Source organism: Podarcis muralis, chromosome 5 (genome assembly GCF_964188315.1).
Source record: "Podarcis muralis chromosome 5, rPodMur119.hap1.1, whole genome shotgun sequence".
Classification (NCBI taxonomy): domain Eukaryota; kingdom Metazoa; phylum Chordata; class Lepidosauria; order Squamata; family Lacertidae; genus Podarcis; species Podarcis muralis.
In genome coordinates, this window is record NC_135659.1 from 55,092,351 (window position 1) to 55,111,536 (window position 19,186).

The 19,186-nt window shown below is 45.0% G+C and overlaps 1 protein-coding gene across 1 annotated transcript in view; it reads right to left on the bottom strand.

The window, feature by feature from the left end:
* Positions 1 to 1,505: 1,505 nt before the first annotated feature.
* TULP1 (TUB like protein 1) overlaps positions 1,506 to 19,186 on the bottom strand; it is a 31,746-nt gene continuing 14,065 nt past the window's right edge. Inside the window, exons 5-14 of the mRNA XM_028733964.2 lie at positions 18,312 to 18,458; positions 16,897 to 17,010; positions 14,842 to 14,976; positions 14,183 to 14,283; positions 13,219 to 13,389; positions 11,893 to 12,005; positions 10,114 to 10,222; positions 8,394 to 8,492; positions 7,309 to 7,480; positions 1,506 to 3,586 (exon numbers count right to left, since the gene is read on the bottom strand). Of these exons, the coding sequence (XP_028589797.2) occupies positions 3,453 to 3,586; positions 7,309 to 7,480; positions 8,394 to 8,492; positions 10,114 to 10,222; positions 11,893 to 12,005; positions 13,219 to 13,389; positions 14,183 to 14,283; positions 14,842 to 14,976; positions 16,897 to 17,010; positions 18,312 to 18,458 (1,295 nt within the window). The 3' untranslated portion in view covers positions 1,506 to 3,452. The remainder of the gene's footprint in view (positions 3,587 to 7,308; positions 7,481 to 8,393; positions 8,493 to 10,113; positions 10,223 to 11,892; positions 12,006 to 13,218; positions 13,390 to 14,182; positions 14,284 to 14,841; positions 14,977 to 16,896; positions 17,011 to 18,311; positions 18,459 to 19,186) is intronic.

Here is a 19,186-nt window from a genome sequence, read left to right on the forward strand (position 1 = left end):
TCTTTGTGAGTCACTTTGTGACACTTTGCAAGAGTATCGATGAGGGCTTTGATGATTTTTTTCCAGAAGTTGCTGGGAGGATACATGTCCTCATGGGGGTTCCTGTGATGGTTTTATTTATGAATGGATGTGCTTCAATTTGGTTAGGATGCTGGAGTGGTTTAAGTACCTTCAAGCCTTATTTTTTTTCTGGGTTTCAGTTGGACAGAGTGAGAGCCTTTACTTCCTGTCCTTATGCCTTTGTGTGGTGTTAATTGTGGGAGGGCAGATGTCTTCTAAGCCATGATGAATCATCCAAGTAGGTGTGGAAGGAAGGTTGAAAGATGTTTTGTACATGTGAGCTGTAATTAATTGTTATTGTTAGTCTTATTAATTGCCAAAAGGAAGACACCTAGCAGGCAGAGCCTTGAAGGTTTCTGACATCTTTCCCCCTCCCCCTCCATCTTTAATATGGATCCAGTGTTGTAATAATTTACAATAGCTAAGCAACTCCAGGATTAGCACTTTCCCAACCATGCTGGAAAATAGGAAGACAGATAGTGAGGGGGGAGGGACCCCGCTGCGCCTACAGCACAGCTATCTCTATGTTGTTTTCCTCCACTGGACTCTTAATCTTTCTATAATGTGTCTAGTCTGACATAACCTAAGAGTGTAAAGCAGGTAAGATTATGTAAACCTAAAGAAAAAGCAATCAGGCTGTACAGAATAAGTTGAACTCGAGAAGTTCTGATTCAAGAGGAAGACAAAAGGAAACTCCTTATACAGTACACAGCCAACAGAGGGGGCCTCTAGATACAATAGGGCTAATTTGGGTTACCCATTGGGAAATTAGGTTTACCTACATAGGTGCTTTATCATAGACAACACTTACACTTTTTAAAAATCCCTCTCCTAAACTTTCCATTTATTTATAACATTTATATGGGGACAACATTGGGAAGTTAGTGCTCTCCTCCCTAGTAAAAATTCCTTTGTGCACATTACTCCTGAGTGATGAGGATGGGGAAATTATTTTGCAAGGTCTAGAAAGGTATTTGGGGATGGTTTCCCACTTCCACACCCCAGCTTCTACTCTGCACACCAGTTTGTGCACCAGTAAAGTTCCCAAACTATTGCTGTTTTCAGATGGGATCCAGGCAAATTCAAGCTGCACAATTATAGTTGATTGGGAGGCCTTGTGCAATAAACCCATTTCCTCAAAAGATCAGATATTTTTCTCTAAAGAGATGGGGGAAAGCATTGGGGAGTATAGATAACACTTGTTTTGATGCAGTGTCATCTAACCTTCCCAGACACAAATGAGAATAAATGCGAATTAAATAGTCAACACGGCCTAATCTCTCTGCAAACAAATCAGGGGAAATGTTTTTTAAAATGGTCTCCTGGAATCAACTTTTGTCTTAACTAAAAAGAAGCCTAAGTATGTTTAACAGCATTTATTAGCATTATTCCCTTGTTACTCTTGGCTTCCCATCGTAAGTTGGACTGTAAGCTTTTAGAGGACGGATCTGTGCTTTGTTTTTGGTGCACTGTAAAATGCAGTAATTGCCTTTTTTTATTACCAGCAGAATTATCTTTAGCATACAAGGAGTGTGGCTTTGTCCTCTGGTAGAATCAATAATAGAATTGTAGTATTGGAGGAGACCCCAAGGTTCATCTAGTCCAACCCCCTACAGGGCAGGGATCTCAACTAAAGCATTCATGACAGATGGCCATCCAACCTCTGCTTAAATACCTCCAATGAAGGAAAGTCCCCCACCTTCTGAGGGGGTCCGTTCCACTGCCAAACAGCTCTTACCGCCAGAAAGTGCTTCCTGATGTTTAGTTGGAATCTCCTGTCTTGTAACTTGAATCCATTGGTTTGGGTCCTATCCTCCAGAGCAGGATAAAACAAGCTTGCTATGTCTTTTATGTGACAGCCATTTAGATATCTGAAGATGGCTATTGTATCTCCTCTCAGTCTCTTCTCTTCCAGGCTAAACATACTGAACTCCCTCATAAGGCTTGGTTTCCAGACCCTTGATCATCTTGGTTGCCCTCCTTTGCACACATTCCAGCTTGTCAATATCCTTCTTAAATTGTGGTGCCCAGAACTGGACACAGTACTCTAGGTATGGTCTGACCAAGGCAGAATAGAGCAGGACAATTATTTCTCTTGAGCAGTACACTAGACTTCTGTTGATGCACCTAGAATAGCTTTAGCACTTTTTTTTTGCTGCTGTTGCTGCATCACACTATTGACTCATGTTAAGCATGGTAAGCTAGATCCTTTTCACATGTACTGCTGGCAAGCCAGGTGTCCCCCATCTTATATTTGTGCAGCTGACAAATATAGAATCTTACATTTGTCCCTACTGAAATTCATTTTGTTTGTTTGGGCCCAGTTCACCAAGGTCACCTTGAATCCTGATTCTGTCTTCTGCACAGAACTTTGGTGGGCCCAGCCCCTTTAGGTCCCATGGCTTCACATAAATGGCACCTTTGCTTAGCAGGAAGAAGGATGGGGACTATACTAGAATTAGCTGGCTCTGCCTGTCATTGGCTAGGCTCTACCTACTGTTTTGGCTACCTGCATTCCATCTCACTAGTCTCAATGGGCACTGGTTGCCACTGGTTTTGAGAGGTCGCCCAGCTCACCCAACAATCCCACAGCAGTACTGAAAGTAAGCTGTTAGACGCCAGAGTTACAAATTATATAAATGCAAATCGAATAAATATCCCAAAAGCAACTTATATATTTACATCCAACTAGTTTAGATGATTTTTAAAATGTCAAGAAATTGGAGCTTATCCCACCACTTACTCTTTTATTGATGGTTATCAGTGGAGAGAAAAGAAACCCCAGTATCCATGTAAAACTTCCACATGTAAATTATAAATTATCAAAGAGAACCCACCACCCCACCAATAATCTAAAGACGTCAAATTCTCCTGGGATTCAAAGAACCAAACAATGGCTAGTCTTGACTGTTAAGTATATATATACACAGGAAGTGACTATTTGATAGCCTGAGACCATTAGCTGGTTCCAAATCCCTTGGCAGTAAGTAACTTAACAGAGACTATTTTTTCTCTGTTTTGTTTTTTAGCGTCCTAGAGTTATGGACCTTCCAGAACATTGCAGCGTAAAGCAGCTGTTTTGCTGGGGCTTGAGCACTGTTTCTTTTACAAGGCAAATGCCAAGGACATGTGTGTGCATATGGTGTTGCCAACTAAACCTACTCTGTGAATATGTGTTCGTGCTTATTGATTCTGCAAGTTCTTCTTCTTCGCCCAGTTGCATGTTGGAAACATTCAGCAATACCAGTTAAGCTGTTCTTCCTGTTCACACTATCTCATTTGCTTTATATCATCAGACATATTCTTGTCCGCAACAGACAGTCCAGATAGAAGGGGCTTTGTTTTGATTCCGCCTCTCTGGCCCAGACTCAGGACAACCTGGCCATGACGTGCTACTCGCAAGCCAGCTTCCCATCAAAGCTGGATAGGGCGATGGCAAAAGCTTGCACAGCACACAGTGGGTAGTTGTAGTCCAGGGTGAAAGTATCATCAGCTACGCGGCCAAACTGCAAGACGATGTAGTCCACTGTAGGAAAAGAGGTGAAAACACCATCATTTCAGCAGATGGACCAAAAATAGGCTCTGCTAGAATGCCATAACCCCCACCCCAAAATAAGTAATGACAACTTCTGGTCCTCTGTGCCTTCCAGTTGAAAAAGACTCTTCACCACTGGCCCACTGTCATGAGAAGAATGGGGTTCTGGAGAAAGACCTATTTCCAAAGCTGCCAAACTTTCATGCTCCCCCTCCCCCCCCCCCCCAAAAAAAAACCTTGTAGCATTTCTATCTTGACCAGAACCTTTTGATGTTATTATCTTGGCATAGCTGCCTCCAGACATTTGAAAGGAAGTTGGATGTTCCTAAGATGTCGTCACCAGAGGTGACTTCCCAGAGAATGCCTGAAGAGAACAGGTTTTCTACCATATGGCTTATATCTCTATTTCCAGTGCTAAGGGAGTGTGGCTCACATGGAGCTGAACAAAACCTTTTTATTCCGACCCTCCTATTCAAATGCTAAGGAGAAAAGAACAGGATGGGACAGGGAAGAGAACAGCAGAGTTCAGGAGTTGACTGGCCACCTGCTGGGCAATGAATGCCTGCTTCTTCTTCAACAGAGCTACCAAGTAAGTACATTTCTTTTTTCCAGCTGGGTGGACAGAGCACAAGACCCAATATGTGCTGCCTCCCCCCTAGAGACCTGCCCCCTCACCAGAATTCCTAACCAAGACATTTGTGGCATTCTAGAGGTCTCTCTGACTCACTGCTTCGGTCATGACTCCCTTTGTTACCAGTGAGAGCAACAAGAAATCTGTAAAAATAACTGGGGCCCTGAGCAGGTTCTTTCTGTCCTGTAATCCTACACCCGAGACAGTAACATCCCCTGATTGGGCTGGACAGGTGACAAGCAGACAAGTCATACACTCGGCGAAATTGCTTGGCTGCCTATGTTTGTTGCTCTCATGTGAATTCTGCAGGGTGCTCACAGCCCCAGCACGTTTTGTCCTCTTTTTGTATCAAGAGTTGCTTCTTTGAGCATCAACCAGCACAAGATCAAAGCACGCACATGCACGCACCCCCGCCCCAAAAGGCTTAGGCCCAGATTCTTATAGTCACACAGCAATGTGCACACCCAATCAGATTTTTAAAGACTATGGATCCTGCTTGCATAAACTCTCAAGTTTGCAGCTGATTTCAGCATGTTGGATACATACTGGAGAGACTTTTGAGCTCGTTGATCACAAAGCTTGGGCTATGGTTTCTAACGTGGTCCACCTGTACGCTCTCTTTAGGAGGATGTAATGTGGGCCAAATTAAGTGAGACACAAGTAGCAGTTGTGGGAATAGCTTTTAAGAATGGAATAGGAACGCTAGGAGGGTGGGCTCTAGATGTTGACCCTGGTGGTAGGGAGGCTTTAGCCTAGTGTGGTCCCAATCAAGGCTAAGCCCCAGCGCCTACCACCCTCTGCCAGGGTCCTGATCAGAATACCTCAGTCCTGCTACTTACTTTTTAAAAGCCGTTCACACAACTGCTCATTTCATGAATAACATTTCTTCCAATTTGACCTTGTCACCACCCAGCCGAGGGGGCACAAAATTGAGAAGCCTCCCAAGGTGGCTTGGGCAACCCAGTCAGGTGCGCAGGGTACAAATAATAAAATTATTATTATTATTATTATTATTATTATTATTATTATGATCCGTTTGTGGTCTTGCTCAAGGCACCATATTACCAGAGATTATCAAAGTCCACCCCAGTCTTAATTTTGTTCTTATTTAGGAAATGCATCCCATATTATCTCATTTAGCTCCCTCGGCCAATAAAGCGAGATGAGCGCTTAGAGGGTGTTCATAGAGGCATAGGAAAACTTACATTATGAGCTGTGTGAGTGACCCAAATCATCATCAAAGGCATAAGGGATCCTGGAATCCCTTGTTCTGCCTATAGAATATGCTAACTCAAAATATCAACACTGTGATTAGAAAAACACCCTTTAGATATTTATTACATAAATAAGTCTAACACTATTTGCACATGCCTCTTGAGTGAAATCAATGCAGTCCTTGGCATCTTGTACGCCAAGGTATTTCATGACTAATGGGAAATGCCAGAACAGTTCTTTTGAGTTGGAGGCTACATATCAATTGGGCAATTAGTGCCCAAGTGGTACCCGTTATTGGCCATTTTGGATTAGCCCCATCAGAAATTGGATGACTATTTTGAGCAATCAGGAACACCTTGTGTACATCATCAGAGTTTACGAGTGTCTCATAAATTAACACTCAAAACTTTGAAGCATACCCAGGAAGAATTCCAACCTCAAACAACACAGAGACAAAACCAGACAAAAGCTTGGCTCCAAGTCATTCAGCAGATCCAAGGGGCTTAGCAAGGAACCCAAACCCTTATTATTCCTGTCTTCCGACTGTCATGCTCCCTCTCGTGGATGGTTTGTGCATGCCTTCCTTCCTGTCTACATTTAGGCAAACTCCTTAGAGAGTTTGGTGGCTCGTTCAGGTCTGGTTGTAAAACTCAACACATTCCCAAATTGTGATTACAGAGAACAGGCTTCAGGAAGGTTCTTCTCACAGCAGATAGGTCAGGTATCCTTGTATCTGGAAAGTGGACATTCTGGTTTCCTCTGGCCTAAATTACACAACAACTCAGACAACTTATTTCCAAACTCTGCTGCCTTTTCTTTTTAGGTCAGTCCTGATCCACACATGCACTCTGCAACATGGTTGGCATTTGGGGGAAAAACACAACCAATTGCACATAGGCAACTCCATGTGGCAAGTCATTCATGGGAAAGAGCTTCCCATGCAATCACAGAGATTGTCAACATGCCACCATAAAACTCTATCTCATCTGGACCCAGTGGTGTAGCGTGGGGGGTGCAGGGGGGGCCGGCCGCACTGGGCGCAACATCTGGGGTTAGGGCAAATCCACAGGTTAGGGGGCGCAAATCCACGGGTTAGGGGGCGCAAATTACTTGCCTTGCCCCGGGTGCTGACAACCCACGCTACGCCACTGTCTGGACCTCCTCCTGAGTGTTGGTTTCACACAGTTGCAGTTTCAAGTGGCTACTATGCCACAGATAGATGTGTGGTTCAGGCATGAAGTGGTCACCTGAGCATGCCATTATGCGTGGCAAACAGTCCTTTTGAAGCCATTGTGTGACCACACAGCCCTCATACAGCAGACACAATTTCAAGTCTGCTTTGACACTCAACTAGCATCTGAGTCAAAAGCATCTGCTTATCCAGCTTTCTGCATGCCTTGTCTCCAAATCTGATTGGTTCTATAACTATTGTTAACAATGAACCAGCATCCCAAGCAATTTATTAGCAAAGCATAAATGTGAGAGAAAAGCAAACATAGGTAATATAATGATGCTGTCATTATACCTTTCCTTTCTGCCCCATCTCTCTTCAGATTACAAGCTGTCTGTTGAAACGGAGAGTATAATACAAGGACTACCTTGCTCCACACACTTTATTGCCTAGAGTAGCAATAATTCCAGAGCCAGTCCTGGCTGACCTCCTAACTTAGCACAATGTAGGATTGCTCAGTCGGTAGAGCATGAGAATCTCAGGGTTGTGGGTTCAAACCCCATGTTGGGTAAAAGATTCCTGCATTTCAGGGGGTTGGACTAGATGACCCTCGTGGTCTCTTCCAACTCTACAATTCTATGATTCTTTGAGGTCTGCCTTCACTCTTATGGGCCAAGAGAATTCCATAGGACTTACCGTCATTGCTGTGGACAATCTGGAAGTTCTTGACAGAGGCATGAGTAACTCTGCCATGGAAGTTGAGCACATAAGACTGGGTCTCGTCATTCCACACTGGGGCTTTGTTATGCAGTTCGATTAAGTTGTCCATTATCCTGTTCTGCCATCTGATGAGCAGCCCGTCATTATCCTGGCAAGAAGTGTGAGAAAAGCACAAAATTAAATCATTTCCATACACGCTTCAGTGCCAGCTGCAGCATTTGGTTTATCTGTCTATGGATATACCTTTCTGGTTCCCAGAGATAAGGGACCATGTATAATATTATAGTGCTATACCTCACTTTCATTATTATTTTTTTGTGGGAATCAGAGGACTGATTAAGAAATAAAATAAAATCAGGGCCATAAATGGCACCCACTGCAACAGTTATACTGAATGTGGGCTGAGTTGCAAATGGACCCACTTATCGCAGCTTCCTCAAGGCCACCAGTGTGGCCAAAACAAAGGTTCAGGACTCTGAATGTGGAAAATCACTTGCAATTCCAACTTGTAAAATAGCAAAACAGTGATTGGGTAGCACTAGTAACATCCTATCATGATAAGATACTAAGGTTCCAGTATATTAAGGGTGTCATGCTATGGTGAACATCCCATAGTACAAGGATATCAGCTTGCTAGACGGAATGACCCCTTTTCCTTCCCCTGTTCTGAGGATTCTTCCGATGCCTCCGAGCCAATTGGGGGGAGGGCCTGCAGGGATAGGACAGAGGAGGAAAGCCCCCTTTGTGACAGCGGAAGACCTTACATGATTTGCACTGAGGGGACTTGTTAGGTTATTCTACCCCAAGTGTGTACACAGCACTGAGAGACACCTCCCAATCCTTCCAAGGTCTTCTGCCCCTCCTAATTTTAGTTGTTCATATTTTTTGAATGGAGGTCCCTGCCCCCTCTGGCCCTGGGGGCCCTTTTTATTGTTCCATTGGTGGTGCCAGGCTGGCTGGAGACTACAATGCTGGCATCCAGGCATCAAAATCTCCCATCTCCCTTTCCCCAGATTGCCTCTAGGATTGTGTCGTAGATGCTTATCATGTTGGTAACTTACATTTCGGGGTCGGATTGGCACCCTCTCATTGTCTGAATTCATTCCAGGGATAATCACTGTCATTTTTCGAGGTCCCTTGAACCCTAATACATTTGTCTCCTGAAACAGAAACCCCAGAATGCTTATAACTCAATCACAGTCATGTATCCTCAAAACATGATTAATTTGTTTATATTTCCCCAAACTATCTGATTCGTAACAGCTTAAAGCAGCTATCCTGTCAGTCTCAAGCTTGTGCTACAGCTTTGCCATGGTAGTGTTGCATCCTCCCAACATATAAAACAAAAACAACATTGCTATAACATGAAAAGGAGTTAGATACCACTGATTATTTTTTTAAAACCTTCCTTTCTCTGCCTTCTTAGCCTGGCAAGAGTATTTGCCAGTGATGATCAAATGTCAGCATGTGGGATCTACCTTTTTTCTCTCAAATAAAACCCCCCAAGGTTTTGTGTTGTTTCTTTAAATAATGTTTTTATTATATGCTTCACAGTTTATTTTGTGTATGGAGAAGAATGGCTGTTTGACAATACACTCTAGCTGAGAACTATTTGTATATCTGGAAAAAAAACCCTAATAAAAAGTACTTAAATAATAATAAAGACCCAAGGTCCACCAAGCAGAGTCAGATGCAAAATAGTGGCTCAGGAGAGAAGAAATACATTTAGAATTAAAGAACAGGGTGCCTCTGAGCACATGTTGCTCAGCTCAATAATTTGTTTTCAGGGCCAGAATCTATCTTCTGCCTGCCCCTAGCCTAGAGAATGGAGGAGATATTGATGATATGAAGGTGCTTGCATCTGGAGATGGCAAGCATGATTGTTCTGTTAGGTAAACACTATTGCTTATTATTTCCCCACTTAAGAATTCTGGGTAGTGCAGTTTAACCCTATCAGAGTTATAATTCCAAGCAACTCCTAACCAACTACCATTCTTATAACGGCATGTGCCTTGAGAGAAGCCCTGGAGCATCCATGTCCGCAAAAATGGAGTCGGGTGAAGCTTGTGCCAGCTGCAGCATTTGCTTTACCTGTCTGTGGATGTAGATACCTTTTTGGTTCCCAGAAGATAAGGGACCACCCTTGGCTGGACTGAAATATGGCGGGTGGTTTAAAAAGTAAGCGGATTGGACAGGGACTTGGCTAATGTAACACATGCCTTGGAAACATCTGGGTTAGATTTGAAAAGGCATCAAGGTATGACAAGCATAACTCCACCCCCAGCCTTGAATTATCCCCAGCCACTCCATGCAATGTAGATCCTGCAGATTTTACCTGCATTGGGTGACACTAACTGGTTGGCATTAAGACTCTGTTCCACTCGGGAACAGTTTTTACAGCAGACAAAGAGTTCTCAAGCCTCCCCTGGGAAAGATACCCACAAGCATATTCTAGCCCAGGGCTAGGCAACCTAAGGCCCAGGGGCCGGATGCAGCCCAATCGCCTTCTCAATCCGGCCCGCAGACGGTCTGGGAATCAGTGTATTTTTACATGAGTAGAATGTGTCCTTTTATTTTAAATGCATCTCTGGGTTATTTGTGGGGCATAGGAATTCGTTCATATTTTTTTTCTAAAATATAGTCCGGCCTACCACATGGTCTGAGGGATGGTGGACCGGCCCACGGCTGAAAAAGGTTGCTGACTCCTGTTCTAGCCACTGCAAGCAGCTGCCCAGGAGATTATGGCTAGAAAAGATGGAGTGGCACAATGCGGTTCCTTACATAAACAACAGCTGCAAGCTCCTGGCGCACATTTGACCAATCCGAATTTGCTCTGTCAGGATTCACGCCATTATCAAACACCGAAAACCGAGTGCCCATCAAATTGGATCTAAAAGCAAAACAAAAAACCACAACAGCAATCAGGCAAAGCAGAGGAGGGTTTCAGAATCAAGGAGCCCCTTTGCACAATTACCCCTTTTCTGTTAAAATAAACACTGTAACATTGAGTTAACTAGGTATACTGTGCATCAATGTGGGTATAGTCTATATGTGTATGTGTGTAAGAGAGGGAGGGAATATGGGAGTGGGATGGGATAAGGAGGGAATGGAAAGGTCACTCAATCAGGGCATCTTCAGTATTTCCAAATGCCCCGGCCTATTAAATTGCGACATGCCTCTCCTCTGGATAAGAACCGGCTAAACCACTTCTGCCCTGCCCCGAGGGACAATCTTGATACCAGATCTGATAACAGGGTGCGTCTGGCTTGCTGGGCTAGGGGTGTAATTATTGACAAATCTCCGCACCAGGGGAAAGAGAGGCCACACTTTAAGGGAGAGGCTGTAACTTGGTGGCAAGCTCAGGTTTTGCATGCCAAAGATCCCAGGTTCAGTCCCCAGCATCTCCAGGCAGGGCTGGCAAAGACTGCTTGATCACTTAATCTAGATGGAACAATGGTCTAACTCTGCATAAAGCAGCCCCCTGTATTCTGGACATTTTTTATTTACCTGTGAGCCCCATCTGCAATGTAAATATGCAAACCCTCCCCCTCCCCTCACATATAAGCTTGTTTACAATCCTGCTACTTGGGAGGTCAATATGGGCTGCCCAAATAAGCTAAAGTAGCACTGAAAATGTGGGACTTTAGCCATGCAACACTGTAAACTGCCATGCACATTTATGATGCTGTATACACAATAATGAGGGACACGGGTGGCGCTGTGGGTTAAACCACAGAGCCTAGGACTTGCTGATCAGAAGGTCGGCGGTTTGAATCCCTGCGATGGGGTGAGCTCCCGTTGCTCGGTCCCTGCTCCTGCCAACCTAGCAGTTCAAAAGCCCGTCAAAAGTGCAAGTAGATAAATAGGTAGCACTCCAGTGGGAAGGTAAACGGCGTTTCCGTGCGCTGCTCTAGTTCGCCAGAAGCGGCTTAGTCATGCTGGCCACATGACCCCGAAGCTGTACGCCGGCTCCCTTGACCAGTAAAGCGAGATGAGCGCCGCAACCCCAGAGTCGGTCACGACTGGACCTAATGGTCAGGGGTCCCTTTAGCTATACACAATAATAGTAATAACCAGTGGGACCTGCAACAAAATATTGTAGTGTGGAGAGTTCCCTCCTTAGTAATTAGAGTTGCTTTTGGAGTACCGTAATTCCAAGCAAGGGAATCCCAGTTTGTGGCACCTTGCAGCAACAGAATGCATAAAGCAAGCCATCTATCGCAGAGATGGGGAATTTGAGACCCTTTTTTATGTTGTTGGACTCCAACTCCCATCAGCCCCAGCTAGCATGGCCAATGCTCAGGGATGATGGGAGTTGTAGTCTGGAAACATCTGGAGGGCCATAAATAAAAGGCTATCTCATTGGCTCCCTTTTGTGTAAATGTGCCCCAACTAGGCAGAAATTGGGAACCAATCAGAAATGAATCTTTCCCAGACCCAAAAGCTAGCTTGTTTTTATCAGCCTGCCTGTATTTAAAGGGAACCCTATGTTGTGTGATGGCATTGCTCCCTGCAGAGTGTCCTGTTATGTCTGAACCATATCTTGATGTCAAGCCTAACCTCAGCTTTCCAACGAAGTTCTCTCCATCCCGAGACAAGTCAGTGGGATCCATGGAAATCAGGTAGTTAGAGGTCTTGCTCTTTTTGCGCTTGCGACCAGCAAGTAGGAAGACCTGCAAGAGACAGGTGGAAGTAATGGCGGCTGCAGTTTCTGTCTGTAATGCATACAAAAATCCCAAGCTCCACAATTATTATTATTTTATTCTAAGTCCTCAGGTAGCTTCCACGCTACATGCCTTTAGGGCTGTTGAGGCATTACTTTTCCACAGATGGGAAATGAATTAAGGTGGTTGTGCCACAGGGTACTTAGTACAGGACTGTGTTATCTGGCAACGCCCATCCCCATGACCCTCCTATGAAGTTTTCTTAAAAGTAAGTCCCATTTGGCAAACATCTCCTGAGACTTTAGTTAGAAGCATCCTTCTTGCTGCTTCCATCTCTAGTTGCTTCAGCATTAGGGATAAATTACCCCCTTCATTAGGCAGTTTCTGTTCCGTGCACAAGGGGTGGAGGGGGTTTAATTACTGGTTTCCTCTTGTTAAGAGTCTTTAAAATTGTGAAATAGCTCCGTTTCACAATTAGAGAAAGAAGAGAAGCCAAAGAGCCACAGCAGCAGTGAGCGCATATTGGTTTGCCAGAGACAAATTGGGCAGAGGCTCCCGTTTCCAGAGTTGTGTGCATTCTGTAGATAGGAATGGAAATCGGCTTAAAGCTTTTTATCTCAAGAGTGGTTTGATCCATTCCCTCCCCTATGTATAGCTGCACTTGTGAGAAGAGATCGCTGTGTGTGCCTCTCCAAGCAAGGGAAAACTTGAGCAGCCTTGAGACTGTACAGTGGTACCTCAGGTTACATACGCTTCAGGTTACAGACTCTGCTAACCCAGAAATATTACCTCGGGTTAAGAACTTTGCTTCAGGATGAGAACACAAATCGTGCGCCGGCAGCGGGAGGCCCCATTCGCTAAAGTGCTGCTTCAGGTTAAGAACAGTTTCAGGTTAAGAATGGACCTCCCGAACGAATTAAGTACTTAACCCGAGGTACCACTGTACTGGGAGAGTGTGTGTTGAATTTCCTTTCTCCTTTCCCTATGGTTCTGAGGCCACTCAGGCTTCCCCTGCAGCTTCAACATACATAACAAAAGAGAGCACGTGCATGTTTTGCAATTAATGCATGCAACCTGTTTGGCCCTTGGAAAAGAAGTTGACAAAGGATCTCTACCAAGAGGGATATATTATCAGCCCTTTTTACCAATCCTTATAAGTGGTTTTGCTGCAGGGCCATCTCTGTTTCTGCACAAAAGGCAACACTTCCACTGAGCAACTCACCTTTTTGTCATTATCCAAATGAAGGTAGTATGTAGGATAGAGGCCCCGGTCCATCCCCTTCTTGTCTCGAGTGACCCGACACTTGATGGTCACTCCTTGCGGAGCTGGCTGCAGCACAAATTCCTCCAGATTGTCCACTTCAATGACTGGGGATGGCGGTCTCTCTTCCTTCTACAGTCCAGCACCAAGAAAGAGAAGGGAGGTTTGTTTCAAGGACATTGTTCTGCCCCAAGCTTTCCAGCATGACCTCCACTAGTCACCTGCTGTGTTTGTGTTTCTTCTTCATCATCATCATCGTCGTCACATATATGGCTTCATCCCCAACCATGTCTATCCTGGTTGCTTGGTTGGCTAATTTCCCTGCCCTGTCTGTTGCAGTAGATCTTCTGCTACCTAAATTCCACTTGCTTAAAAACCTCAAGTGTGACCTCTGGATTCTCTGAGCAGAGCATCCTGGGACAAAGGGCCAGATTGCACTGGGAAGGAGGTGTCAGGGGCAACAGTGGCTGGTCTCTGTGTGAACTGAGACTGCTGCACTCTCTGAAATCACATGCCCTCCCCATCAGGGAATCCATGGTTGGCTTCTCAGATCAGGAATGTCGTAGAGAAAAGCCAGACGGCAGCAAAGGTGAACAGGGTTGCAACCTGGGCTGGAAATTTGCCTCCCCAGCTGTAATTTAATTGTCTATTCTGGAAGCTGGTCCTATATAAAGAAAACTGAGGAAGACAAGCTGGGAAAGTGAACAGTGTGCCTGTACAGTGCCTTTGTTTCAATGCACAGAGGTGGCTAGCGCTGTTAATAATACACCATAGCTTCATTCCTGCTTTTGGTAAAGATTTGTAGTCCCTCCCCCATGAGAAATGACTTCGCTAAAGAAACTGCTCTGACTTTCACAAAGCACCTTCTTTCAAAGGGGATTTTGAATCCCTCACATGCCCTCTAGGTGCATTCCCAGCTATCTACCTTCTTGGATTTCTTTGTTTTTCCTTTTTTGTTGGTGTTCTTTTGAGATACTGCTTCTGTGGGCTCATCCTCACTTTCATTTTCAGTGGCTTTGGGAAGAGCTGCAGGGGAAAAAAAGAACACTCTGCTTAGTGGCCACCCAGTGAGTATGCAGACTGGCCTTTGTCAGAGTCCTGGTGGAGCAGGTTGGAGACCCATCTAGTCCAGCATCCTGGTCTCTAGTCTAGCATCCTGGTGACTTGGACTTTTCTGTATTCAATCTGTGAAATGGGGGGTGGGGGTCCATACATTTTATGAAGTCCCCTAAGCAATCATAAAATTTCCTTTTAGAACACGAACCAGTAATGGATACAAGATAACTGTAAGACAACTCTGCTTATTTCTGGGGGTGTAACAAATTAATGAACACAATTGCATCAACCAAGGTCAGGCTACAGTAGCAGTAACAGTTGTTGTTGTTGTTGTTGTTGTTGTTGTTGTTGTTGTTGTTGTTGTTGTTATTATCTGAGCATGTCAACAGTGGGGGGGGGCAGCATTCTGCATTAGCTAAAGTTGCTGGACCAGCTGCAATGACTGTGTTTCAGTCTTAACCGAATGCACCTTCTTGCTCCATCTCCTTACCCTGCTCACTGTTTGCAAGGGGCTGATGCTGCACCTACCTTTCTTTTTAGTTTTCTTCTCCTTGGCGCCTTCTGCCCCAGCCTGAAACATGGAAGCTGTGCTCTTCTTTTTTTCAGTTTTTGTTGGCTTGGTGCTAGAATCAGAATCACCTTCTGTCTCACTATCTTTCAGATCTAGTGTTGTGAAGAGCAAGGTTTTTAAATTGTAGAAAGGAATCAGGCTGTATTTTATTTTTGGTAATGATATCTGGCTATATCCTAATGCAGGGGTCAGCAAAGCATGGTCCACGGGCCGGATCTGGCCCAATTGCCCCCAGGATCTAGTCCACGGACGGTCCATGGATCGTGTAGATTTTGTTCATTAATTTTTTCCCTGTGCCGCCATTTTTGGGGGGCACCATTTCTCCCTCCCCTTCTCACACACTGCTGTGCCTCCTCCCTCCCTCCTCCTGGCTTCTCCCCACCCTTCTCCCCACCCTGCGTAGAGGAGGAAGGGGGCTGGGCTGAGCTGGCTGAGCACCATTTTGGGCAGTGCCTCTCTGGAGCCAGCCAGCCCTTTCGGGCTGCTCGCCCCGCCACCGCTGCCAGCCTCTGCCACACACAAGGGCAGGCACAAGAGCCGTGGTTGGCAGAGCGCAGCACAGTGCCTCTCCAAAAGGGCTGGCTGGCTCCAGAGAGGCGCTGCACTGCGCCCTGCCAACCGCAGCTCCTGTGCCTGTCCTTGCAAGTGGCAGAGGCTGGCAGCAGTGGAGGGGCGAGCGGCCTGAAAGCAAGGGCAGGCACAGGAGCCACAATTAGCAGAGCACAGCGCAGCACCTCTCCGGAGCCAGCTCGCTCTTGCGCTGGCAGCACCATAGGTAGGCAGGGCGAGGGAAGACAGGAGGAGGAGAGAGTAGTCCTCTCTGCCACGGGCACACAATGTGGCCCGCCACAAGGTCTGGGGGACTGGGGAACCAGCCCCCTCCAAAAAAAGTTTGCTGACCCCTGCCCACCTATGGGTCTCCCCCCAAACCCTCAGGAAGTGCTGATTAGCAGAAGAGTGTTTCTTAACATCGTATTTGCAAAATATAAGCATTGGCAATAGAATAATTCCACACCTTCATTCTAAATAATGGAGCTTGGATGCTTTCTCACTCAAAGTTTTGGAGACTTCTCATGCCTCAAACTAGGAACAAAAATACATACTTAGACTTGCATGTGGGGTGGAAGAGTCTCTCCTTTCAACCCCAGCTACCATGTCCATGCTGGCTGGAGCTCCTGGGAGTTGTAGTCCAGAGAATCTGGAGGGCATCAGGTTGGCATAAGCTTCTTTAAGAGGCTACCAGAATTGTTTTGGTTTTCACTACGCAGCTCTAAATAAACATTTTGGTTCCTTCCCTAGTTCATTTATCTTTGCATGGCACCATGGCATCCATGTAAACTTAACTTTTAGAGGGGGGGGGGGATTATAACACAAAATGTTTGCTTGACCCATTTATAAACTTCCTTTTTCATTTCATTTCATTTATTTTTGCCAAAGTAGGTACTTTACAATTTAAAATGCAAATTCTACAAAATACAGAACAGAGAGTTCTCTCTGATGATACAAGCTCTTTGATCTGGTCTTTTGGATCTTCTGCCACCCCCTCAGGGCATGCAAGTGTTATGTAGTCCTAAGGAAGGTGGGTGGGACTTTTATCATCCTTCCTCTGGAACCTTGAAGGTTCAAACTTGATGTTACACAAACACCTTATAACAAGAGCCCTTTAGCCTTTGTGGTGGTGGTGAGCCTGGGAAAACCACCTCAGTAGGGTACCATCTAGAGCAGAGAAGTGCTAGGGGAAGGTCCTCTCTAGTAGCTTTCCCTCCTCCCCCAATGCCCCCAAACCACTGTGCAGATTTGCCCTGGGAGACCCAAATTATTTGAGAGAAATAACAACTCTCAGCACCCTTAACAAACTACAGCTCCTAAAATTCCTGGGGGGAACCCATGACTGTCTAAAGTGGTATAATCCTGCTTTAAATGTCTGGTCACCAACAGCTAAAGGGAATCCTGCAGAGGGTGGAGCTGGGGGAACCACAAAGCAGATCTCAGTGAAGGGGAGCGGGTTTCACCTTTCTTTTTAACTCTTTTCTCCTTCTTGTCCCCATTGACTTGGAAGACAGACACTGGTTCCTTCTTCAGCGTCTTGACAGTTCTTGTCTTGACATCAGCTTCAGCTTTGTCTCCTGTCCAAGGGGGAAATGATTAATAAAGGGATTCATCAAGAGGTTGGAGAAGACAGCGACTGGAAAGTGGCTGAAGAGAGAACAGTCAAGGGAGATGGATTGGGGCAGATGTGGCGGAGGAGGATACAGCAGGGGCTCCTCCAGGCTTCATTTTCTGCCAGGTTTCTAGGCAAAGGTTTGAGTTTCAAAGCTGAATGTCTGAGCAGTGTTGTTTGTTTGTTTGTTTGTTTGTTTGTTGTCTTGGCGCTTTCCCCAGGAAAACCCACGTTTTACCGCTGAATCGGGGCAAATGACAATTGGGTTTTCTATACCCTTGCTCTGATTCAGTGGTGAAATGCAGGTTTCCCTGGAGAAAGCGCCGGGACAACAATAACAACAGCTACTCTTGAATGCAAAGCTTTAAAGTGCAGGCCTGTGCCTGGAAAATGCAGTGCAACAGAAGTCAATGAGACTCAAAGAATGGAAACAATAAAAATGGAGAAACATTGCTGAAGAAAGGTAAGAGTTTTTATTCATTTAGTGCTCTTGTGCCTGCTATGAGCCAAAAAGGCTGAATCAATCAATTAAGACAAGACACTCCCTGCCTGTAGGGTTTTAATCTAAAAGTCATGAGACAAAATGAGAAAGGCACAAGGAGGGAAGAAGAAAAAAGCAAACTTGGGCACAAATTATTTTAAGATAAATAGTATTTCTTGCAATGACCAGCTGGAATGGAAATAGTTCAGGGGCTGTAGGAGGTGGTTGATGGAGCCTGGCTTCAATCTAAACATATGGTTGATGAGCAGAAAGCAAGGGAAGGGGGAAAAGGATGGCTATAGGACGAGAAAGGGGAGGTGATTGCAAAACATATGAGTCTCCATTGTAGCTCACCCTCAAATGCCTTTCCTTAACAATATTTCCTGCAAGACATAAAAGTCATGTGCGGCTGTGTGTGTGTGTGTGTATAACTCTCTCCCATGGGAGGCAATGATGGTCACCAAGCTTGATGGCTTTAAAAGAGAAGTAGACACATTCATGGAGGAGAGAGCTATTGATGGCTACTAGCCATGATGGCTATGCTCTGCCTGCACAGTTGGAGGCAGTGATGCTTCTGAATACCAGTTGCTAGAAACCAAAGGAGGAGAGAGCGCTCTTGTGCTCGAATCCTGTTTGTCGGTTTCCCACAGGCATCTGGATGTCTACTGTGAGACAGATTCCTGCTCTTCCTCACAGAATCACGGTTCCCAGGGGCTCCTAAGGAATAGGAAGTGACTCTTCAACCAGTATCTATGGCTTAAAGATGGCCACTGAAAGCCACTGACCTTTACTTTTGGGCTTCCTTTCCTTAATCCCAGCAGATGGAACATCTTTGTGGATCTTCCTTTTGGGTTTTTTTGGAGGATCTTCGCTTTCTACATCATCTTCCTCCTCTTCTTCATCATCATCATAATCTTCTTCATCAGAGTCCTCTAGAAGTTTGAAATTTGGGCAAACAGCCGTTAAGGAAGGGAAGTGAGAGGAAACAACCACATCAATTGATATTATGAACAGAACCCAGTCGCATTGCACCTTGATGTATACCTTTAGTTTTGGAGCTGAGGACTTTGACACTGCATAAACAATCATTGTTGTTATTGCTGTTAGCTGCCCTGAGCCCGGCTTCGGCTGGGGAGGGCGGGATATAAATAAAAATTATTATTTTAAATTTTATTATTATTATTATTACCTACCTCCCTGTAATAGTAACCCAAAGGAGGAGGTGGAGATTCCAAGATGTTTCAAGAAGGAAGGTGGTGGTGGTGGTGGAAAGAGGACTGGCAATTTGCTTATGGATTAATTATATTTCATTAACTATTCATTTTATCAATAAGTGCACCTCTGCCTCTTCTGCTTCAGAACAGATGTCTATGTGACCTTTCTGTGAACTGTACATAGTGTCCTAGCCTATTTCTTTGATGCAGAACAATTTAAGAAAAAGGGCTCCCATGAATGAATGAATGAATGAATGCTCATTTCATTTCCATTCACACAAATTCCCATTCATTATTTTTTTTTTTTACCATAACAATGGATGAACAAACGAAGTGCACACTTTTAATGACAAATGGGCAGCCACACTGAAAAACTGAAACTTTGACATGTGCATTTCTGCTCTGGGAGACTTTTAGCATAACAGCCTCTGCCCTCTACACACTCA